This window comes from Panthera tigris, chromosome A2 (assembly GCF_018350195.1).
Source record: "Panthera tigris isolate Pti1 chromosome A2, P.tigris_Pti1_mat1.1, whole genome shotgun sequence".
Taxonomy (NCBI): Eukaryota; Metazoa; Chordata; class Mammalia; order Carnivora; family Felidae; genus Panthera; species Panthera tigris.
In genome coordinates this window covers 125,675,136-125,700,739 of record NC_056661.1, presented here as the reverse complement: position 1 = coordinate 125,700,739, position 25,604 = coordinate 125,675,136, and the positions used below count along the sequence as shown (strand labels likewise).

Sequence of the window (25,604 nt, the reverse complement as noted above, 5' to 3'; positions counted from 1 at the left end):
AAGTCTATCAATGATGACATCTATCAATGATGTCATCTTTGAGCCATGAAAAACTTCCCAGTTATTTCTCATTTGTCTTCATCTCCCTGTCTCATCTTGCACAAATGGTGATTCTAATGCAGACACCATATTAAAACCAATTTTAAAAATTATTTTAGGGGCACCTGGGTGGCTCAGTTGGTTGATTATCCAGCTTCGACTCAGGTCATGATCTCACGGTTCATGACTTCAAGCCCCATGTAGGGTTTTCAACTGATAGTGCAGAGCCTGCTTCAGATTCTGTCTCCCTCTCTCTCTCTCTGTCCCTTCCCCACATGGGCACGCAGCCACACACTCTTTCTCTCAAAAATAAATAAAAGTTAAAAATTATTTAAAAAAATAATAAAATAAACCACTGTGAGGGAGAACCATTGCCTTAGGAAAGCAATCCCGACTTTGAAATGGCTTTTCCAGGATGAGTCTGATTGCTGCTGGAACCAGAGCTCTCCAATGCTGAGTGTGTGGGGGTGTATGCATAGACAGAGAATTCATGCTTCCTTGGGACCCAAATTACCATGAAGCTGACATAAAAGGGTTTGAGGAGGAGGAAGTTTGCACTCTTTTTATGAGAAAGTGTCACATGACAAATTCTTGTTGTTCAACTGAGAAATAAAGCTGATCCCAGGAACTTACTTTAATTTTTTAAACATTAAGTGTAGAATAAAACATCTGGTGTCTCTTTTAATTGAAAATCTCAGGTAATAAGGCTTAGGAAAGATTACAAATGGATAGGAAGTTGAACATTTTCTAAGATTCATGAATCACTAAATTTCACTCGGTACAATCAACAGTGCCCTTCTGTTCATAATGATGAGCTTAGTTAGCTCTGTGAACTCACACTGTGCTTCTAAATGTGTTATCTAATCTTCCCCAAACTTTTTGAGTGAGTCCCATTTTGTCCAATATGGTGGTGGTGTGTGTGTGTGTGTGTGTGTGTGTGTGTGTGTGTGTATTTAGGTAAATTTCTCTACTCCATCTCTGTTTTATAAGACCCAAGTCTCTAAAGTCTGCCTTTATCCTCTCAACATTATAATTATGACTTGCCTTTTTGGGGGGAGGAGTATGTTTACAGAATTTAAAAATAAATTCAGCACTCTCAGTTTAATAGGAAAAAAAGGAAAAACAAGGAAACAAGGGAAAAAAATTATTTCCTCTGTCATCATCACTACATTGGAGCCTCCATGGCTACTGTCATGGACAATTCTAGCAAATTAATATCTCAAAGCCTAAACTAAATAGAAATAACTAAGGTTCTCTTCCTATTTGGTTGTCTGGCCAACCTCTCCAGCTTATATTTGCTCTTCCTCTGTTCTCTATCATAACTTTGTATAATATGAGTGTTTTCTCACATGTCCAAGCTTAGGGGAAAACAAAATATTAAATAATAAAGAAGCCATTTTTGTGATCATCAGTTTCAGGTTAAAGAAAGTTCCTTCTTGAGTGATGGCTGCTCTTTAACTGTGACTTGGCAAACTATTAGACAATCAAATGTTACTTGTGAAAGGAACATATATTCCAGGGAAAGAGTAACCTACAATTTCAGGGCATTCTTGTGTGTGTACTACCTCAATACTCTGGAAGAGTTAATAAAGTTTTGCAGACTACCTTCCTTAATAAACCCATATTTGTGCCCAGAAGACAATCATATCTTTGACAACTGAAATCAGAAATGGTACTAGGGTCAAAAGGGACTTGGGTGAAATTGATAGGTTTTTAGGCATACACAGTCATTCTTCTATTCTTGCAATATACCTTTACTAAGCCCCCATTGTGTGACAGACACACATTAGGGGCTGAAAAATAAAAGGAAATGGCAAACACAATTTAAGTAGCGACACACATAACAAAAGCTGGCCTAGGCACTTGTCATATAGCATCTAAAGTCCTTCCACACAGCTGCAAGCTTATTTTATTATCCTAATTTTACAGAGGAGAAATCAATATTCAAGCAAATTGTCGGTTGTGGAGTTATTTGGCAATGTTTTTAAAATTCCTATTTAAACATCTCAGGAGATTTTGAACAATGAGATAAATGACAGGGGAATATGGCCTTCTAGATGTGGAAGAGTCAGCCTAAAGAGGAACAGAATATACTGCCTAAAAATAAACCCAAACACATTCTTGTTTTTGATAAAAATAACATTCAGATCAGTGGTACAACACTAGTTTATTCACTCAATGGAACTAAAGACCAGCCATTTGGAAATAAAATTTAAGCTCAATGTTTATTTCTTATAGCAAAGTAAATCCCAAATGAATTAAAGTTTGAATCATTAAAAATGGAACCATAAAAGAAGAAAAATCTAAGCAATTTTATTTGTAATTTGTGACACAAGAGTTGCAAAAGGAAATATGAATACATGTGACTAATAAAAAACCTGCCATACACAAAGTTAAAAAAATGGTAAACTGGAACATGTTTTTGTAATATGCCACACAAAGTTATTTTTCCATAATTCAAAGAGCTTATATAAAATTGAAAAGAAAAAAAGTCTAGAAAAGTCCACAAACAATTAGTTTACAGAAAAAGAAGATCAAAGAACCAAAATTGTAGGAGGAAATACTGATCCTTTTCTCATAATTAACAAAGTGAAAATTAAATGAGATTCCAACTATCTCTTATGTCTTTTGCCTCTACAAAACCCTTTGAAGGTCATTAGATAAGAAATTATCGCAGAAACAGAAAGACTATAAATATCAGAGGCCACTAAATTAAATTGCTCCCTGAAGACTGAGAGGATTAAAACTCTAAGAGAACAGAGGAAAGCATTAGATGCTGTGCTTGGATGTACGGTCTACTGTTGTATCATTTCTCTGGGCATTTCACGGTATCTTGATAGAGATTCCATGCTGCATTTTGGTGTAAGCCCATATTAGGAATCTTGGAGAATTTATCTACTTAGACTTGCTTAAAGACTAATCTGGCAGTCATTAAACTCATAGAGACCTTAAAAATCTTCAAAATATAGCAGAAATAATGAAAATTTTAATTACCCTTTCTGAGGGGTGCCTGGGTGGCTCAGTTGGTTGTGTCCCACTTTGGCTCAGGTCATGATCTCAAGCTCCTGAATTCTAGCTCCTCCACTGCTTCCCCCCCACCCCACCCCACCCCAGCCTTGCCCCTGTCGTCATTGGGCTCTGTGCTGACAGCTGGGAGCCTGGAGCCTGCTTCGGATTCTGTGTCTCCCTCTCTCTCTGCCCCTCCCCCACTTGTGTTTTCTCTCTCTCTCTCTCTCTCTCTCTCTCTCTCTCTCTCAAAAGTAAATAAACATTAATTTTTTTTAATTTCCTTTTCTGATAGGTAGAAGAAATGATCCTAAAAAAGATGCTTATATGGTATTCAAGATTTGAAAGTGTTTTTTGCCTACTTTAAAAAGTTTTTAAAAATAAGTATTTCTTTTTTCATCATATGCTTCTTTCTTCCCTAAGCTCAAGAAAAGTTAATGACAGAAAGAGAAAGAAAGAAAGAAAGAAAGAAAGAAAGAAAGAAAGAAAGAAAAGAAAGGAGAGAGGTAGGGAAGGAAGGAAGGAAGGAAGGAAGGAAGGAAGGAAGGAAGGAAGAAAAGAAAGGAAAGGAAGGAAGAAAAAGAAAGACTAGTGAATTCGAACAGTTCTGAAAGATATGTTAAATATTAAGGTTTTAATCAGTGGTCTCCCAATATCCACTCTTGACCCTCGTCTTTATCTAATTAGTCACCCACTTTAGAGCTCAGTTCACAAGTCATTTCCTCTGAGAAGTTATTCCTGATGCCCTAACTTAAGCCAGACCCTCCAAACTTCTTGTCTTTCATCATACCTCCTCCTTTCAGAATGTATTACAGTTATAATCAAACAATTGTACATTACACTACATAATTGTAAAATTATTGTTTAACATCTGCTCTAGGATATAAACTCCATGAGAACAGATAACCTAGCTGTTTTATTCCCCAGACACATGCTGTTCCCTGCAATTTCCCCAAAGGCCAGCACAACTCACTGTACTCATTAATCATTTAATAAGTATGTGTTGAATGAACACTATAGTGCACAGAACAATGCTCCCCCTCCAAAGAGGTCCACGTCGTAATCCCCAGAATCTGTGAATGTTACATTACATGGAAAAGGGGACTTTGCAGGTGTGATTAAGTTAAAGACCTGTAAATGAGGGAAAATTATCCTGGATTATCTGGATCAGCCTGATGTAATTAAAAGGGTCCTTCCTTATAAGAGAGAGGGAGGAGGGTCAGAATGTGAGAAGAAAATATGACAACAGAAGTAGAGTGATGAGGCCATCAGCTAAGTAGGGGGTGCAGCCATTAGACACTGCGGAGGCCACAGATTCCCCCTGGAAACTACAGACTGTTAGCCCAGCTGACACCTGGTTTTAACTTCCTCAGACTCATTTCAGACTTCTGACCTCCACGCTATGAAAGAGTAAATTTGTGTTGCTTTAAGCAAAGTAGAAAACTAATACAAATTAATTGTGAAACCTTGGGCAAGACTTATCTAGCAACCTGAATGCAAACAGAATAATAGTCAAACAACAACAATAACAACAACAACAATAATGGATTATGTTGCAAAACAATTGGCCTAAAACAACCCAATGACTGAACCACACTCACTATCTAACTAACCCAATGATTTGCTAGAAATCATGGGGTTAAACAGTAGGACAATTTCCTGTAATAAGAACAGCCCATAGAGTCTAGCGCTGGAGAGCTTCCTCACATACACAGACGCTAGGGAAGAAACAGTCAAAATGAAAAAAAAGTGTTGGTTGTGAAGCCTTGGACAATTCCAGCACTGGCTCTTTGACTTTTTATCTCTAAAGTGGGATGAGAACTGTTAATCCCTGCCTGGCTGAGTTGGTATAAAGTGTAGAGATGCAGCATAGACAATGCCTGGGCACAGACGTGGCAGCATTGAAGAAAGAACCTCTGTACGTGCGCATTGATGCTGCTGGAGGTGATGGTGGTAAAATCAATGAAAATAATGTCGGGGGAAAAAATATTGGGATGGGAAGAGTGCCATTTAAAATAATGCTGTTTGAAAAGGTGTTGTCTTGGGGAAAGGATGTGGATAGTATGATTAAATATAGTGATGGTACTAATAGGAAAGAAGAACATTTAGCTAATGGTAAAATGAGTGTGAGGAAGAGATATTCAGTGATCAAAGGGAATGGATTTAAATATAGTGGCTTTTTTCTTTTACATTTTCCTTCCTCCCTTCCTCCCTCCCTCCCTCCCTCTCTCCCTTCCTTCTTCCCTTCCTCCCTTCCTTCCTTCCCTCCCTCTTGTCCCTGGAAGAAGAAAGTGGGATGAACTGACTTCATTCTTTCCACACATCTAGAAATCATAAATGCCCTTCAGAGCTGGGAATTGTCAGAACATGAAAATCAAATTGGGCTTTGGTGTGCCTTATCCTACATATTGGAAAATAGCCACTGTAGGATACAGCGGAATGTAGATACAATAATAGATGAGCAAATCCTACCCAAAAGCCAGATATGACACTATTTGATAAAACCTTACAAACAGAGGAGCTTCCTGCCTTTGTCTTTTTACTGAATTGAAGTCACCTCAAAGCACTTTCCCCCCCTTTCTCTTGGCTCTACTAGTCTGCCTTACTCGGCAGTTATTTATGTACTCACTGCCTCCAGTGGGTGGTCAAATCCTTGGAGACAGCTTCTCTCAAATCTGGCTCCATTTGTGAATCAACTTATACAATTAAATTTAGAGGTGTGGAAAAGCCTGTCCTAATGAACTTTTAGAAAAGATCCGAATAGATCAGTGATCTTCCCCCACCCTCAACACCTCCCCACCCCTGCATAATGCCTGCTCTTGGACAATAAAAAACATGCACCTAAAATCTTCGTTTCACTTCCCAGGGGCTTTCTCCTTTGTAGGAACCTGTCACTGCTGTCAAAAGTGTGAAGTGAACAAAAGGCACTTTCTGTAATTTTTAAATCTACTGCTGCTATAATTGATAGTAGAGAACACAATCACTAAAAGTTATTCACGGTAGAAACTTGTGCCTAAAAATACTATTTCTCTTTACTTCCTTCACTCCTAAGTGTACCAGAATTTAATTATTTAACATCACAAAACCTGAGAAGACCCAATTAATGAATGTGTCTTGTCCAATTCACCAATACTCCCAAAATGTCAAGAGAAATTATACTGAATTCTGGAGAATCCCCGGTACGCTATCTTGTTTACATTTTCCCCTACCGTAGACAATACAATGCTATGCTTTGGCTGAAACATTTAAATGTTTGGGAAATGCTTTTCTACATAGTACTTCTTACCACAAAGCGGCTGAAAGCCTTGAAAATACTAATGTGTGTCATGGCTCTCTCAGAGGAGTATTTAGTTCACAGATTTCCCAAACTTTTTTAACTTAAAACAACTTTCTTGTCTAGCATACCTATTAACGTCCCCCAGAGGGGGATTAAAAGCATGGGTTTTGTGCCAAAAGGGTCTGAACTGAATCTGGATTGTGCCACTCATTGGCTCTATGACTTTGAACTTTATCCACTCTAAGACTTAATTTACCTCATCTATAAAATAGGAATAATAATTATTACTTAACTCTTGCTACGTTGTATTCTAATTACATTTTATTTCCGATCTTCTCTCCCAGGTTATAACACCCTTGTTGAGAAGATTATGTCTCATTCACTATTACATCTCTAGTATGTAATATGTCACACAACATAGACAAACAATAAGTGTTTGTGGAATGAATGAATAGAACGAATGATTGCACAAAGCAATGACAGACTGAACGACTATTTCTTTCTCTTTCACTATCAGTCACATGCTGGCTGTTATGCTTGTACATGAGTTTCACTGCAGGTGCGTAGGTCCCTGGTGTACAGAGTCAATTCTCTCCCCTGACCATGTGATCCTTTGCGTTAAACCATCCACATTCCATGTGAATTTCCCTTGCCATTCCCTTAAGCCTCAATGAAACCTTAGAAGTCAAATTTCTTTGCCTGTGTTAAAATTTTGGGCTTATTTCATTCTTAGAAAACAGTGTGGCAATGGTGGGAAAGGAGTTGGAGCCTAGAGACTTCAGCACCATTAGCTCTGCTTGCAGAACGACCATGGTTACAATATGTAACCTCTCTTCTCTGTTTTCTCATCTGTAAAAGGGAAAAATAATGCTTTCCTCTCAGGGTCGTTTTCAAGATCATGGAAACAATAGCATACATTTTTAGAGGCTGATGTTGTAATTACTGTAATTTTTCCAGCTATGTGTTGGTGGCATAACAACCCAAAATAAGTATGTCAATTGTTAACACTAATGCCATGCTTACTATATGCAAAGCACTATTCCAAGTGCTATTTTGTTCAATACTCACACACGCAAATGCTGTTATGATCCCCATTTTGCAGATGAGGAAAGTGAGGCTTGGAGTGCTTAAGTAGCTTGCCCAAAGTCCCACAACTAGTAAATGGCAAAGCTAGCATTCACACCCACAAACACTCTAGAGTCCAAATGCATTTTAAATAGAAAATAACAACGGAGACCATGATCTACTATATATTTAAATATCTTCCACTGAAGATCAGTAGTTACCAAGCCTCTCCTCTTGTCTGAAGACTTTGGGCTGGCTCCGGTTTGGAGGAACACTTAAATCATTCTAGACAAAAGTGTTCTGTGAACTACCATAGATTTGTGTTCCTATGTGCTCTGATGATGTTGCAGACGGTCAGCCTCTCTGTTCTTGTAGCCTACTATGACACCATGCCATAATGTCCTTGGAATTTTCCAAGTTCTTGAGTAAAGAAATCCAATATACGTATCCATGGTTCTTCAGATTCTAAGCTCCCATGCTGAGGGCTTATATCTTGCAAGCCGATGTGAGGGCCTCCTCAGTAACCCACTCATGAGGATGTTAAATAGACCCTGGAGGGAATTTGAAGTGGTAATAAGGGGGACACTATAACCAGAGGGAGAAAGTAATGAGAAACTGGAAGGAGTTAACCATAAAAATTTCAGGATCAAATGAGCACTTCAGAACCAAGCCCCTCATTGTTGATGGAGAATCTGGCCATGCCTCAGAAGATTGCTCTAGCCGAGTCATAAACACCAGTATGGCTTCCAACCAGCAAAGTTTTATAACCAGCTCACCATCTATTCCCAAGTTCTCTCTCCAACCCCCAATTACAGTTGCATCTGTATTCTGAGTTTTAATTTTTCAGGGGACAGAAGAGTGGTCCTCATACTTTAGAAACGATGCCTTAAGCAGTACATTGCCAACAGTGAAAGGTTACCGGGGAGAGATAGCAATTATCTTCATTTGCACATTGCTAACAATTTGCCCATTTGCCTATCATAATGACAAGCAAAAAATGAGCTTTTCCAAATGTCTTTGAATCCTTACATCCATTTTCTTCTGGAGGAAAAAGATCAGGCCTGGTATCTAGATTCTCTTTTCTATGTTGGCATTTATGCACTTGAACTGTGGAAGAAAGTGGTGCTCTGGTTGAGCCAGTCTAGATGAACCTGCCCTCGGGCTCCCAGGGGCAACCCCAGAAGCATCGTCACTCACAGCACTAGGGGGTCAGAAGGCATTTGGTGAAACACTTGCCACTTGGCTTTTTGTTTGTTTGTTTGGATTGCTTGTCTTTGTCCCTCACTACACATTGATCCCCTCAGAGAACTGAGCTGGATGAAACTCAGATTATGTCTCTGAAGGGGATCCAAGCGGCTTGTCCTATGAAGACTCTGCCAAGGCCATCTCTCTGGCCCCTTGCATTCGCAATGCTCATTCCTGGTCTGTCTCCTCGCCAGACTGGCAACTCTGGGAGAGCAGGAATGTCTCTTCACCACCAGATCTCCAGGGTCCTCACTGCATCTCTAGGCTGGAAGCATGTTTTTGTTTTGTTTCAGTAAGAAACAGGGCAACATATATTGAGTTCTTCTTTACAAAGCATTTATTGCTGAATTTGTGCTCATTATTGAAAATTTAGAAAACACAAGAAAGAACCAAAAGGAAAAAGTTGTCACTCACAAGTATGATGGCAAATTTCTTTGCAAGACTTTTCTTCTGTGCGTGTAAAATCTAGTAGCCTGTTTTCTTGGGTTAACATAATATCATAACTATTTTCTTTCACTTTTTATTTCTATATGTGTTGAGCACCTAGCATGTAGCAAGGACTGTATTAGGCTTGAGCTGGGCTTTAGAACAAAAGAGGTATTTCCAAGGCAGAGAAGCAGAGGGCATGTACTTAAGGCAGAGGGGCACCAACAGCATGTTTCAGTATCGCAGAGAATGACTTTTAGGCTAACGAGAGCAGCCAAGAAAGGGCACCACAACAGAAACTTGCACTTAGATCTAGTGTCCGAGATGCTTAGATCTCTGCCCGAGATGCTGACTTTCCAGAGAGTTTCCAGGATTTGTCAGAATTTCCAGAAAAAGCCAAAATTGCATTCATGCATCTATGTTTTTAAAGTGAGGATTTCAATGGTCTGTTTTGTCCCTGTTGTCAGCCGATCAGAGTGGACGCCGGGTGTGGTGATGGAGCCCAGTCTGCAGGTGCCAATAAGGCTGTACCACAACTTTGACCCTTTGTGAACTGATCCTAAGGAAGTCTAGGGAGTCCTAGGGAGAGGCTGAACGACCAGACCTGTGGTGGGGACACTCAAGGGCTCAGGGGCACAATTGTTCACCAACCGACACGTTAGCGTTTCAATGTTTTAAGAATCATACATTGTACGAGAGCGTCCTGGTGACCAGACTGACCTGGAGAGCAGCCTCCTTTCTCAAGTAGCTAACATGCGCTCTTAGATGTCAGCGGTCCTGCTGCCTCTGACACAAGAGCCATGGTTTGCCATCCTTTGAACTTGAGCTGGAGGAGTGTGATTTGGGGCAGAAGCCAGGGAGAGGGTTTCAGAGCCAGCCCGGAGAGGCTGTGCTGTGGCTGGCTTTGCTACCTTCCTTCCTGAAGCACCTGCTGGAAAATCCATTCCAACCCAAGTTCACACTGAGCATTCATTCCTCTGCCCACGTTCACCCAGCATGGCTGAGGTCTTCAGAATACTACGGAGCTCTGTAATGGAAGAAGGTGTCTCCCAGGAGGGAAGAATCCACAACAGAGTCAAGCAGGGACACAAGTCCTGAACATGCATTAGCAACAATGGTCACATCTCCCAAGAGGCCTCTCCTGCTGGTAGCCACCTCCAAGGTCCCATTCCAGTACCTGTTTTTTCTTTTTCTTTTTAAATGGCTATTTATTTATTTTGAGAGGGGGTAGGGACAGAGAGAGAGTGGGGGGCGGGGAGAGAATCCAATTAGGCTTTGTGCTGTCAGCACAGAGCCCATCGTGGGGCTTGAACTCACAAACTGTGAGATCGTGACCTGAGATGAAACCAAGTGTCAGATGCTCAACTGACTGAGCCACCCAGGTGCTCCTGGTACCTATTCTTTCTGCTTAAATGCAGGGACAATGTCCTCAGTTTCCTGCAGTAAGAACCATGACACTCTTCCCTAATCCAGTTTCCTTATCGATTAGGAAGGGGAAATCTAGGGTTTGAGAGACCAAAGTTTCCTAACCAACTTATCAATTATTGAGTGGGGATTACTGGGGAAGGCTCTGGCCTAGGGCTTTACATAAATGATGTCCCATCATCCTCACAGCACCCTTATGAGGTAGGTGGATATCAATTCCCATGTTGCAGATGATTACAAGACGGCTTTCTTACATGTGAAGGACCTCTGTGGATACCGAAGGGCTCAGAGTATAACTTGCTCAACTAATAAACAGCAGAGCCGGGGTTTGAACCCAGATGTGCAAACCATCACCCATGCTCAGGTCTCACAGAAAGCAGCACGAGGAAGACTGTGGCAGGGTCAGGACGTGTTGGGAGCAAGAAAGCTCTGGGAAGCAGTGCTGGGAGCAAAGACCACCCCCCACCCCTCACCCCCAGGGCTACTTGTCCCCCAAACTGCCCACAAGTCTACAAAAATGGAATTCTATAACAATTGTTACTGGTCACAGTTAGCAAACTCTTTATACTTGCAATGTAAACTAAGAAGATGCACTTGGATGCTCTAGAAATGGTGAAAAACGGGGATGTTGAACTGGAAGAGGAGGTGAACGGGAGACGGGGGTGTTACCTTGCACCAGCAGGTTCACCGTTGGCCACCTCCTGCCGTGACGCTTCCGGACCCAAGGATCGGTTACTTAGAGACATCAGCGTAGCTCGGCAGGCAGAGGTTCAGACTACGTCTCTCCAGACACTGGCGCTGCGATCATCAGCCAGTTTCTTAGCTTTTCTGCTTCTCAATTTCCTCATCTATAAAAAGGTCATCTCTCTCAGAGCTGTTGTGAAATTAAATAAGACCGTGTTTGCAAAGTACTTAGCACGGCATCTGGCACAGAGCAAATCCCTTAATAAAGATGGTTATTAGCATGAAATTGCCTTCTTGTGAATTATTTTATCACAAATGTACGGAATAATCTCTTCACTGCAAACTTACAGACTTTAAAGATCCTAACTTTGGAAAAGACATGGAAAGGAAAGATGAGACACAAGCAGTAATGTTGTCTAACTTTGTTTTTGTAGGAGGCATGGAAATTTACACTAGAGAAGGCGAGACAGATTGTCAAGAAGTCCCCAGCTCTGGTAAGCAACTGAGGACAGTGCCTCTGTTCTCCTTGACGCATCGGTCTTCCCCCACCCCTGCTCGCGTGCCCCAAAGACCAGAGGCTACTCCAGATCCAAGCCTGCTTCCACCATTGTTGCAGTGAGGTTGAGGTAGGAAGGTGAGCCCCTCCCCCTTTTTCCGCAGTAGTGTTTCTCATTCTGGGCACTACGGACATTGGGGCTAGTTACGCCTTTGTTGTGGGCACCCTCCTGCACATCACAGCAGCATCCCTGCCCCCCACCCACTAGATGCCAGCAGCCATGACGCCCTTCCCCAGTCATGACAACCAAAACTGTCTCCTGCATTTGCCAAAAGTCCTCTGGGACTCACAGTTGAGGAGTGCTGCTCTCCAGTAGACCATTTTGGAGGAGGCTGTATCCTCCTGCCCCTCCACTTCCTAAATACTTGCCCTTGAGCTGAGCCTCGGTTTTCCTGTCAGCAAGATAGAGACAGCAGCAGCGTTCCTTTCTCAAAGCATAGGTGTGAGGACCAACAGAGCTGATGTGTGGCACGCCTGGAACTTACCAAGCACTCAATCGATACCATGTTTAGTTTAAATCATTTATCATGGAGCCAAGTATGGGACTTAGGCCCTGAATGCAAATCAGCCCCAAAGCGAAAAGGAAGCAGAAAAGAAAACCTTTAAAGAACTAGGTTTCCCTCGAGGCTGAAGGTCCCGGCAATAAGGAAGCATTCATCAGAGATGAGAAGGCACGGCCCTCGTCCTTGGCTTCTGCCTCATCACCTTGCTCGCCACTCACCCTGATGGGATACATCTCAGGTGGTATTGATTTGACAACACAGAAATAAGGAGGAGGAAAAGCCCTTACGGCTCGCCTTGCCAGATCTAGCAAATAAAAATAGGGGATGCTCAGTTAAATTTGAATTTCAGATAAACAGTGAATAATTTTTAGTGTAAGTATGTTCAGTGCAATATTTTATCTGGCAACCCTGCTCATGGGGGGCAGATGGGTTTTGATGTAAGGCTGAGACGTGGTGAATGGCACTATTCGGGCATTTCTACACAATCAATTAATCAATCACAATGTCTGTGTTGCCAATCATTATTTAATTCAGTGAGTAATTAAAGGCTAACAGCAGCCAGTTTAGCTAATCTGCTTAAGCCATTGAACAAGAAATTGAAACACCACATGCAACCCTTGACCACCTTCAGAACAAAACTAGAGAACAATACGGTTCTTCTTTCCTTCTTCTCAACATGCCTCTAGAAACTTACTCTCCCAGCGTTGTTAACTTCGCTAGCAAAAACTGCCTTGGCATTAGCTCAAAGGCTAATTAGGATTTTACAATTTTTCATTTCTGTCATCAGAGTTGCAAGCATAAATCCATGGAGCAGGATTCCAGTAATTCCTTGTGAAAAGCCAAGAAAAAAAGTTTTGTTTTTTTTTTTTTTTCACCCAACAACAATACGAAACTCCTCAAAAACCTCTTCCAATGTATTTACCCTCTGGATTTAAGCGATCAAGGAAAAAGGAATCAGAAAATGCAAATAAGTGTCTCTGAATTACTGCTCAGATGATATTGGCTGCAATTAATTCCACTGTGATGGCTGACATACCTGCAGACCCAGCTAGGATGCAGAAAGCAGCACACAGTAGGTTGCATGTCATTTCAGCGCAGTCTGTTAGACTGGGGGGAGGTTAAATATTGTTGAAGGGGATGTTCCAGAAAACATCTGCATCTCAGTGAGGCTGGCAGAAAACTGAGCATCTAAGGGCTTAGAGTACCTGAGTTATGGAATCAATTTATTTAATTCTCACAAAAATTCATTCACAATCAATAATATTTTTGTTATCAACCCCATTTTACAGATGAGAGGAGTAAAGACCAGATATGTTAAGTAATTCACTCATTCCATATAGCTAGTAAGTGAGAAACCCATCATTTAAATCCATATCTTGCTACTTCTGAGTTCCTACCTTCTCCACTATGCCAGTAGCTCTCAACCAGACCTCCTCAGTACTAAATTTCAGGAAGCACCATTCACATCACAGGCTATGTAGATATTAAAACTGTGCAGTGCACGACCTGTGCAGCTGTACATGACATCCCTGATCGAAAACCTACCAACTTAATAGAATCATCCTCCCCAGTGCAATTAAACCCAAGCAAAATAATACATGGCAAGGGCTGCAAAGTACTTCACCATGCAGAAATTCAACTTCAGTTTGGCTGTGTATGCAAGAATAGTTCTTCTCTCCCCTTTGGCCTTCTGTACCCCAGTCACTACATTTTTTCTTTATTCAACCCCTGTGTATTGTTCTGTACTCATTTAACACCCTGGTGTGTGGAAAAGCTCAAGATACAAGCAGAAACCAGTTTAAATAGATTGCTAAGTGAAGATGCTACATGACCCCTGTGCCCAGGGACAGCCCAGATTGAGACTTTCACTTAAATGGGACTACGTGCAGCCAGATGCAATATTTTAAAACCATTGCTGAATCAATCACAGCCTACATTTTGCCTCTGTCTAGCAAAGTTCAAATTGAAAGGAAGGGGCTGGCACACTACAAGGGAGGGTTGCAGAAGTAACATCCCTCTGTGTCTGTCTCATTCCTCTTTGCAAGTAAATTAGAAGAGGTTAGTCTTTCCCATATCGTGGACTGAAAGGACTGGGTTATTAAAACCTCTGTCTCAATGGGAGGAGTTCGGGGTGGGGTTGGGGGTGGGAGACATCCCTGGGCAAGCCCCGTGATCTATTGTCCACATCCTAGACTGAGTTTCTGCCCAATGAATGTCAAAGACGGCTGCAGCCTTCAGGTTGAATTCTGACAGTGAACAGCTGTGCAATTATAACATTTTATTCTATTTTACCTCTTGTGCAATAATTATAAGACTGTCCATATAATTTTTTTTGATGAATTGGTTACATCTGTGTTAAAATCTACCTTGTCATTAGGTTAATTAGACCAAGGCCTTCAGATTCAAGTAAATATTAAAAGATGTAGCTCGAACATTCAAATGCAACCTGACTTTGAACTCTGAATGTGTCTATATTTCCAAACTGCCACCGATGTTTCAGTATAATTTTATGTTGGCTTTTGTCTGACAGTCTGTCTACAGCTGGGTCTCTGGACTCAACCTTCTAAACACCCCTCCTTTTCACAACCACCCTCTCCTTTCATCTTTACAACCATGGTTCCCAACCAGTGGCAACTTTGTCCTCCCCACCCTTCCCCTGAGAACATCTGGCAACATCTGGGGACATTTTGGGGCTGCTTGCATTAGTGGCTAGACCCCAGACATACTGCTAAACATCCCACAAGACACAGGACAGCCCCACAACAAAGAATTGCTCAGCCCAAAATAGCAGTAGTGTTGAGATTAGAAACCCCAGGATCAGGCCTCAGGGTGTTTATCTGCCAACAGGTCCATCTGCCCCAGCTCACCTCCTCCAGGACACCCTCTCACCCCCAGAGTTATCTTTCTAAAATACAAATGTGATCTCTCTGCTTAATGTCTTCAGGAATTCCCCACAGGATAACACACAGTGCAGCATCCTAGACTTGTCCTAATGTCTCCTTCCCTCCATGGTTCACCATGTCCTCGTGGCTCCCTACACGCCAGCCAGGGTGAAACATTCGGCCGCCCCCCGAGGTGCCACACCCAGCATGATGATACTCCCATGGCGTCGCGTGGGGGGCTCCCTGTGCCAGCAGCCACGCTTCTCCTGCTTTGGTGATGGCTCCAGTAACCTGGGACCATGGTGAAATGTGGACTCTGCTGTGGGGCCTGAGACTCTGCATTTCCCAAAGCTCCCAGACAAGGTCAGTGCTCCTGGTTGGTGATCACATTTGCATCAGCCAGGAGCTAGAGCAGTGGTTCGCAAACTTCAGCGAGCACCAGAATGACCTTGTGCAAGCTATGCAAACACTGGTTCCAGGGAACCACCCCAGGCTTTCCAATTCCTTAATTGGATCAGGGTGGGGCTCACACATTGCACCTGTGGCAAGTCTGTGGCCCAGACTTGAGGTCACAAAGCCTAGAACATCTACCTTCCTACTTGACTTCTGGCTCATCTCCTGCCTCCTCCTCTGGGTTCCTAGATAGCCACGTTAATGCCTAGACCCCTGCAAACCTCACAAAGCATGCTAAGAGCTGAGATACTCACCCCTCCACCCCACTAGACGGTGACTGCAGTGAGGACAAGGACAGCCTCTTCTGTCTCCGTGTCGTGCATATGGATGGAGGCACCAATCAGGATTGTTTCTCTCATCCTAGAAAGTTAGGCAAACTTCACAAAGATACTTAAAAACTTCATTTATAATGTGAAAAGGAGGTTGCCTTGTTCTCCTCTGCCAGGGTTAATATATCACCAACACCACTGATACAACTCATAGCCACCTGAAGGACTCTGTAGGCTGGCAAAATCAACGATCTCTCCTCCTTCACTGATAAATGCTACTTTCTAACTTTTCTACCGTGTTGTCTTTTTCTTTCATCTGAGGAAAACATCATGGAAACCACAATCACTGTAAGAGTACCACCCAGTAAAAAGCCAGGGCTTTTAATTTGTCCCACAGCTAGAGAGTTCTGGAAACTGCTGTCTGAAATCCCTTGCTCATGAAGCTTGAGGAATTTCATCTCCACACCTCACCTGCCCCCACTTCCTGCCCACCACCCCCGCCCCAAGGAAAGGGGACTTCCTTCTTCCTTCTCCCCAAGGCATGTCTCCCCATTAGTCTTTATTTTCTCTCCTAATAGGCTGGGCTTATTCTATTTGAAAATGTTCTTTGTTTCAACCCTTTCCCAAAGCCTTGAGTACAAGGAGGGAGAGGAATGTTGTTGCCCAAGTGGGATGGACCACGAGGGGCCAGATCCTCTAGGGAAGAAGTGGAGAATACGTGAAGGTAGGAGTGGCTGGCTGTGTGAGGAAGGGGGAGCCTTCAGGCTGAGCCCCCAGCAAGAACAAAGGCACAGAGACGGAGTGAATATGGAGTGTGGGCACAGGAACAAGAAGTAAATTAAGTTAAATACAATGGCCCAGTTTCTGAAGGAAAGAGGGTCCAGAAATCCAGACTATAGGGCCGGTGGGAGAAGAAGGGCCTTTACAAGTTGTGGGGCTATTCCTTGAACTAAGCAACTTTTTTGTCATCTTTTTTTTTCTCTCCAGAAATATTCCAGAAGCAGTGCTGATATTTGTTCCCTCCCGTTTTTGGCCAAGATCTGTCAGAAGATTAAATTGTATGTATACTATTTCTATCTCCCCAAGTATTGGCATGAGATGGCATCTTTGGTTGTCTCTGTTTTCCAGTGACTGAAATGATCGCCAGATGTTAAAAGTGTCTTCCTGAAGGGGAAAGTGTTTGTTGCTCATGACTTGTACAGAGACTAAAGGACAAATGAGCTCTGAACAAATCATTTTGGAAATACACTGCATAGTAGTTATCTTTGAACCTTAAGGCCTGACTTCTATCCTGGGCTGGGACCCGTGAAACTTCTGGGCAGCCTGGTGCACACCCGTGCTGCATGTGGGGACAGCCCCTCCTTGCTGTGTAAGAGACAGTCAAGGCTAGCAACTCGTCATGGAAGGGACTCAACATCTTTAGTGCAAGGCACTCATGAGGCTACAAAGGGACCATTTTATCACAGGGTGCAACCTATTACCTAAAGACTCTGACTCAGATGTGTATGAACAGGGTTGCAAATACAAAGACACTGTCCCTGGGGCATCTAGGTAGCTCAGTAGGTTGAACATCCGACTTCGCCTCAGGTCATGATTTCACGGTCTGTGGGTTCAAGCCCCATGTCGGTCTCACTGCTGTCAGCACAGAGCCCGTTTCGCGTCTTCTGTCCCCTCTCCCTCTGCTCTTCCCCCGCTTATGCTCTCTCTCTCAAAAATAAACATTTAAACAACAACAACACCAAAACACTGTCCCGAATTCCCACGACCTCCTGTCTCCGTTTAAAATCCCATACCCCAGCTCTACTCTGAGTCTGAGGTTGTGCTGGGTGTCATAGGAATCACTGTCCAGAACTTTAAAAGATGGAACGGTGTGCTAAGAGGGTCACATAGTACACGGATGTTGCTCTAGGTGCTGGACATGGAGCCTGCAAACATTTCCGTATCCAGTCCTCGCAATTCCATGAAGTAGAGATTGTTATTATTCCATTTCACAGTGAAGGACACTGAGTCTTAAAGAGATAGCTTCTCTCAGCAGCCAGGTGTATCTGGTCCTGCCTGGCTCTCCTTGTGAGGGCTTGGAGATGAATTGGGCTGCACATCTGGACTGAGAGGCTACAGTAGTTTCTTAGCGTAGCTGTAATAATATACCTACAAAACTGGATGGCTCAGAACAACAGAAATGTATCCTCTCTCAGTTCTCGAGGCTGGAAGTCTGAAAGCAAGGTGCTGGCGGGACTACTCTGAGATTCTGCTCCCTCTGAGGTTGCCTCCGAGATACTGGGTCAAATCCTTCCTTGCCTCTTAGCTTCTTTTTTTGGTAACTTTTTAAATGTTTATTCTTGAGAGAGAGACAGAGTGTGAGTGGGGGAGGAGCAGAGAGAGAAGAAGACACAGAATCTGAAGCAGGCTGAGCTGTCAGCACAGAGACCATCATGGGGCTCAAACTTACGAAATGGTGAGATCATGACCTGAGCCAAAGTCGGATGCTTAATGGACTAAACTCTCCAGGTGCCCCAGTTTGCCTCTTAGCTTCCGGTGGAGCCGGCAATCCTTGGTGTTCCTTCGCTTGCAGATGCAACACTCAATCTCTGCCTCCAGCCTACGTGGCCATCTCCCCTGTTTGTCCACCTTTTCCTTTTATAAGAACAGCAGTCATATTGGATCAGGGTCCAGCCTAATGGTGTCATCTTAACTCATAATATCTACAAAGACCCTATTTCCAAACAAAGGTCACATTCACAGGGACCCAGGGTTAGAATTTCAAAATGACTCTTTGTGAACATTCAACCTGTAATAAGAAGCACTTTTCCTACATTTCTCCATCCTTCATCTCATGAGTTTCATGGCAGCTAAATCCACTAAACATCTTCCCTCTGCTGTGAAAGTTCCCCAGGAGAGGACAAAACTATCTTCTGACCTATATTCAAAGCTTCTTGGAGATCCAAGAGTTGAAAAACTTTTCCTGGTTCATCTGCCCACATGAGCTCCTGCAAGCCAGCTGTGCAAAATGCTGGCCTGGGTCCCAGAAACAGTATCAACATGACTTTTCATGAATAGGGGTGGACACAGCACCAGGACGTGGGCAGTGGAGGGGAAATAGAAGACATGAAAGAAAATGCTGGAAGGCTGAGATGCAGCCAGCTCCCCAGGTCCCCAGTCATTTCATCATGCCTAGATCTTGCTGAATTGAGACACCTGTCCCCTTCTTGCTGAAGGCATCATTGCATTTTCTATGTCAAACGTGGGCCAGCAGGACCCAAAGTGACAATTCTTCAATTGAACCACCTTTGAAAAATTGAATTCAAGAGCATCTGTGGCCAGGGATTTTCCTGGCCCAATTTAAAAGGGAAATTTTTCTTTTATGAAAAAGCAAAAGCAGGGTGTATTTTCTTTCTAAAAATCGTTGTGCTTTGAATATAATTTGCACCAGAACACAATTTATTCAGTGCTTTATGGTTTACAAAGCACATTTAAATGCAGCCTCATTTATTCTTCAAAACAACCTGTGGCTCAGTAATAACAATAACTGAAAGTTGGATAACTGGACAGTAAGGTCTGTGCACCAGGAACTCTTGTCAATGCAACTTTACAAGGCAGATGGCATTATTTTTCCCTATCTAAAGAGGTAAAGTCTTTTTCCCAAGGTCATGGAGCTAGTAATAAATAAATCTGACATTTGAATCGGCAGCCTGATTGCAAAGGCCATTCTCAGAGCCACCCAATTGTCTGTCCCTTGACTCTTAGCCCTCCTTTTAGATGAGCAAGTAGGTTCTAGCACACTGAGTGTCTGACCCACTAAGCACAGTGAGCAGGTGGTAGAGACAAGACCTACGTGTCTTCTATTAGATAATCCTTTGATAGACTCCCTTCCTGTAGGAATGCCTTCCTGTTCTGTGCCTCTCCCGCCCGCATCCTGTTTGGTCCAATGCCTGCCAAATACAGTGAGGTATCTCCACCGTGGGAAGTTCTCCAGCTCTGCTACTAGACGTTGGGCTCGCCCTTAGTACCCTGAGCTCACCGGTACCTGCTCCTGCATCAAGCTCTTGTACTGCAGCTTCCCATCAGGTTCCCACATACCCACAGCTCCTGGAGATCACAGACACCATTCTCAGCAAAACTTTTATCCTTGTACTTACCACAGTGCTTTGCAATTAGTAGGGCATAAGTCAAGAAAAGACACTATTTTAGGGGCGCCTGGGTGGCTCAGTCGGTTAACCGTCTGACTTCGGATCAGGTCATGATCTCGCGGTCCGTGAGTTCGAGCCCCACGTCAGGCTCTGTGCTGACAGCTCAGAGCCTGGAGCCTGTTTCAGTCTGTGTCTCCCTCTCTCTCTGACCCTCCCCTGTTCATGCTCTGTCTCTCCCTGTCTCAAAAATAAATAAAATGTTAAAAAAAAAAATTAAAAAAAAAAAAAAAAAGAAAAGACACTATTTTATTGTGTAAGATACCAGACTACTACCTACCGTGGGGACAATCAAGTTTTTTGTTGTTTTCGTTTTGTTCTGTTCTGGTCAGCATTGACAGTGCCTACATACTATTTTTTATCATAACAATGGCAAGTCAAGAGAGTCCCCTCTTAATAATCTCTTCTTTGTATTTAATTTCCATATGCATTAATCTGCATATGGATAATTTCACGTAAACATGGACAGACTATCCTATCCTATGTTAATTCCCTGTAGTTCATCATTATTTTCCTTGCCTTTTTTACTTGTTCCTTCTTCCCCATGACCTGCTCCTTCCAACCATGTCAGTCCCCATCCCCACGACCAAGGTGAGCCATGGTGTATTCTTTCCTGGTTTTCTCTGCTCTCATTTCATCTTGCAGGGATGCGTGTAATGCAGCCACATGCATATGAAACAGACCCATTCCCAGCCCTGGAGTGCTGCCTGGGACTCAGTTGTGAGGCAGCTACACGTGGAAACTTTTTTTTCTCCCTAGTTTGCTTTTGTTGTCATGCCCCAGTTTCATGAAATGCTTTTGGGGAGTTTGAACTTGAATAGCTATTCTATTATGTAATGAATAATATTCACCTGCAATTACAGTTGCTCACTGGATCAAGCCTGCTAGCTCAACAACTGGCAGTAATGAGCAATGGCTCTATTGGAAATGTATTTTACATTCGTCCCCGAGTGGGTGATTAGCTGCTCCAGCCAACAAGACCATTGGGTAGAATATTGTGTCCCTGGAAATCTGAAAGCCTGAAGAGGGTCCATGGATTGGATTTGAGATGGCTCCAGAAACTAAAATGTCATAAGAGCAGATGCCTGACTCCCGTTTGCCCAGCCCTAGAAACTATCCTTGGAATAACTGTTACCACTGCACAAAATAACAAAAAGAGCTCATGTTTTGTGAGTGCTTACCACATCCTTGGCATGGATCTTCACGCTTCACATGGACCAACTCACTTGGTCTTTACCACAGCTCTAGGAAGCAGACACGGATACTGGCCCCATTTTACAAATGAGAAAACACAGGTACAAAAGATGAAATGAATCTGTCTAAGGTTATATAGCAAGTAGAGAGCAGACCTGGGATTCAAACCCAGAGAGTCTAATTTCAGAACCCAGAACTATGTTAAGAGGCTTCCTATGACTTTTCTTCTGGAACTCTGCTATGTTCTACTACATCTCTGCTAGAACATTCTTCACCCAATTACATGCTTTGAAAATGCTTTCACTTCCTCCCTTGTATAGTATTAGAAGTGTTTTCCCTTTTGGTGCACAACACTTTATAGCATTTTCTCCATCATACTGTAGTTATCTATTGATGCATTATTTACTCCTACCCATCATTAAGCTCTTCTGGAAATATATTCTCCCCTAACATCTAGTATCATGTCTGGTGCACAGCAGAGACTCCAAAAATGCCTGTGGGATGAATGAATGAATGAATGAATGAGTGAATGAATGAATGAATGAATGTTCCAGCATACAACTAGACACCTGTAAGGATATATGAAGTATCAAATTTAGATACAGTTTTCCACAGGTAATGTTAGCGTCAAACAATGTCTTATCTAAAACCTTGGAGCCAGGTGTAATCGGAAATTCAGAATTTTCCGGATTTTAAGAAAAGTGACATATGGTGCATATACCTTACGTCACCTAACACTCTCAGTACCTTCTGAGAAAACACATTTGTATTTCAGCAGTGAAATGTATAAATATTCACACTAAGTAGGGTAAAGCCTATGAATTGCCTTCTATCAGTTCAGATCAAGTTTTCCACCAATGAATTTTCTGCAAAGTTAAAAAAAAACTGTTTTCATAGCTGTTTGGATTGGAGACTATGAATAAGAGATTGTGGAGTTTATATAAATTGCAGTTTATGCTACTTTGAATGACCAATCAACCCCCTTGTGTCTAGAATGTATGGTTTTGAGGGGCACCTGGGTGACTCAGTTAAACGTCTGACTTCAGCTCAAGTCACATGGTCCCTGAGTTCAAGCCCCGTGTCAGGCTCTGTGCTGACAGCTCAGAGCCTGGAGCCTGCTTCGGATTCTGTGTCTCCCTCTCTCTCTGCCCCTCCCCTACTCGGACTCTGTCTCTTTCTCTCAAAAATAAAATAAAAACATTAAAAAAATTAGAAAGTATGGTTTTGGTTAGTTACTTTGAGCCTTTAAAATAAGCAGATGAAGTTTAATTTAATGAATTCGTTTTCTAATTCTAGAGGCAACTCGTTGTTTCCTCAAACTCTCATCCTCAGGATGGCAAAAGGGTGGCAGACTAACTGTGACCTTTCACCTAACATCTTTCCCAGACTGAAAATACGACTGTTTGGATCTATACCCTGTGTGTGTGTGTGTGTGTGTGTGTCCTTCTTTTCTCAACTAAAGACTACGATAGCTGTCCAACAGGTATATGGGGGAAATATGTACATGGGGAAAAAGTACCGAGAGAGGCCTACCACCTAGACTTCTGGTGGGACCACCATCCCAGAGTTAATAAGACAGGCTCTGTGATACCAATTAGTCTCCGTGCTGGCTCTTGCTGAATCCATTTGCCTTGAGGCTCTCACAACTGCTGATTCAAAAGACCATTTAACAAATCCTGTAAAGGATCATGTTGCTCTCTACATTCTAGGCTCTAAAAATAGCCTCAGCCGGCCATATGATGGCACTACCCTGCTACCCCATAAGAGAGGGAAAGCAGTGTTTGCCCTGCAGAAGCTGGGACAAGTTTGGTAGGGAAGACGCAGGGGGAGAGCCTCACTTGGGGGAGGCGTCTGTGGCTTTAGCATGAATTTGCTTGGTCATCAATCACATCAGAGTCTTTGGTTTTCCGGGCTCATGAATGGGAGTGAACGTTGCCAGCTAAAGCGCCTCAAGATTCTTAGAGTTAGTGGTTTAAAAGAGTAGAATTTTAAGAAAAGACTTCCATCACAGAATGTGTAAAATGGCACAAATTCAATCCGTGGCGCTGAGCTCATTGGACCAAAAATGCAGTCTCCTTCTTTTCTGGGCATCTCAAACTCAATATCCCATGTTCTCCAAAATGTTGATTCAATTGTTTCATTTCCCCATATGGGCCAAATTAATATCAGAGAGAAAATAGTTCTAATTAGGTGGAGAACAGAGATTGGCAAACTTTGGCGGGCACTCTTCCATATCATGGAGGCACTTAATTTTATTTTTAGAATGGACTTCTATCACACATACTCAACATAGCCATATCTGAAATGTCTCTGTTTGTTTTCACAAACACAGTTTCTTTTTTTTCTTAGCTCACCAGCTGTTTTGTTTTCTTTTTTCTAGAGCTATAAAAAATTCTGTGCCATTCAAAGATGTAGATTCAGACAAATACAGTGTTTTTCCAGTAAGTATTGTTAAGAGTAACCAGATGTTCATTAAATATTGTACTGCTTTCTACAAATATCTTTCCTTTAATAAGACAAGACTGAATTCAATTTGAATGTATTAATTATTTGATAATGCACTATTTTATGATTTTTATGCACTTTTTTGTCATCTTAATAATACATGAACCATCAGAGTGGGTCTTAGGCTGAGGCTGTTTTTTGTCTCCTGAAGCCATTCCCAGCTGGGTGTTTCAGTTATTTTGAAAGGTGTTGAGAATTATTTGGGAAATTCTTAAGCCTACTTTTAGAGCGTGCGTGTGTGTGTTTATGAGTGTGTACATGTTTGACTTAGAGCACATTGGATATCAGGATGTTCGCTGTGAAAGCAAACAGGCAAGTAACAGATGTAACTCCCCAAAGTTGGTGGGATTCTCAGATATGCTACCTAGGAATGGGGGAAACAAAAACATTGTTTGACATTATCATGACTCTTGATTCTTTCAAATCAAGGATCAAGGCAGGTCAATCACATAATAAATCCACACAATTAGCCAGTTTTGTTAGAGATTTTGAAATTGTCCAGTAAAACAATTCATCATTTGACCAAATAAAAAAAAATTGCTTTGGAGGCTAAGAAGATTGGTGATTAATAAAGTTCAGAGAGTTGGACGTTCCTGCTGTTTGTGGAAGTGGACACACACACACGAACACATGCATGTTCATATATACACGTGTGTACAGCATGCATCCACATAACCGCACCTGTGAGTACACACATGCCCACATACATACACATTCACACACTTACACTCCCATGCTCTCATGTATGGCACACACCCAACAGCACATCCACACCCACTCACACACACACTACCTGGTATTAGCCCTGGTCACCTCACACAGCATGACTTAGCATATTAATCTTCATTTTCTTAGTAATCTCTAGTGTTCCTAGACTGCATGCAAATTAAAAATTGCACATGTCAGTACCCCTCAGACAGCTCTGACTGTCCTTCCTCATGGATAATAACAGTGGAAATGACCCTTCCTGTGTGTGCTCTTCAATTTCAGACGCTGAGGGGCTATCACTGGCGAGGGAGGGATTGCAATGACAGCAACAAGATGGCATACCCGGGCAGGAGGTACGTCTCCGCTGGTCACTGATTTGGAAAATTACCTTCTATAAAGGAGGCCTGAGGTGTAATCCCATCCCCAGCCTAGGGGATTTGTATTTACAGAGACAAGGGACCTCCTTGTCCCTACTGAAGTAAAGCTCAGTGAGGAAAGAACAGCATTCGTTCATCATCTGTCCGGGAAGTGCTCATCGGGCACCTGCTAATTGTCAACACTCTGCCTCATGTTGGGCAGTAAACAAAATGGCAGAAGGGCCTCCTCTCACGGAGCTTACCATCTAGTGGGAGAGAGAAGCAAGGCAGCAGGCTATGGTGGACATGTGTCTGGCCTTCTGCACGACTTCTGCATACAGGACTGAGCCCAGAAACAGCAGCCTCTCCCCCTAGGAGTGAGGACAGAGGTCTGTGAATGGAGCACATGTCACATTTTAGTCCCAGGTTGATGTTCAAAAACTGGATATGCCAAAAAAAAAAGGGGGGGGGCGGGGATACGCCAATCTTCATTTTAGCTGTGATTACAGAGCCAAAGCATTCAATTTACCAGATGTGTGGGATTTTAGAGGCATCACTGTAATGGCTTCGCCTATGTAAATAAGGCGGACGGCAGATTCATTCACTCTGCCCATCAGCACTGTTCCACAACAACACAGTGCATGAATATAGGCCATTGTTAAAAGGCTGGATTTGGTCCAGGGTGCCCAGAAAATATCCAAAATCAAGATCATGGCAACAAGGCCAAGTGGAGCCTTCTGTGTGCCACTGACAATAATGTGTGTCACTCCTCTTTGAAGAACCTGTTGTCTATCGGTGACACTTCATTGAACACTCATTCACTCATT

The 25,604-nt window shown here is 42.6% G+C and overlaps 1 protein-coding gene across 3 annotated transcripts in view; it reads left to right on the top strand.

Annotated features, from left to right (window-relative positions):
* AOAH (acyloxyacyl hydrolase) overlaps positions 1 to 25,604 on the top strand; it is a 167,213-nt gene that overhangs the window by 46,695 nt on the left and 94,914 nt on the right. For all 3 annotated transcript variants that reach the window (XM_007078576.3, XM_015535929.2, XM_007078575.3), the window contains exons 6-9: positions 11,602 to 11,661; positions 16,818 to 16,888; positions 23,589 to 23,649; positions 24,704 to 24,774. In XM_007078576.3, coding sequence (XP_007078638.2) covers positions 11,602 to 11,661; positions 16,818 to 16,888; positions 23,589 to 23,649; positions 24,704 to 24,774 — 263 coding nt within the window. The remainder of the gene's footprint in view (positions 1 to 11,601; positions 11,662 to 16,817; positions 16,889 to 23,588; positions 23,650 to 24,703; positions 24,775 to 25,604) is intronic.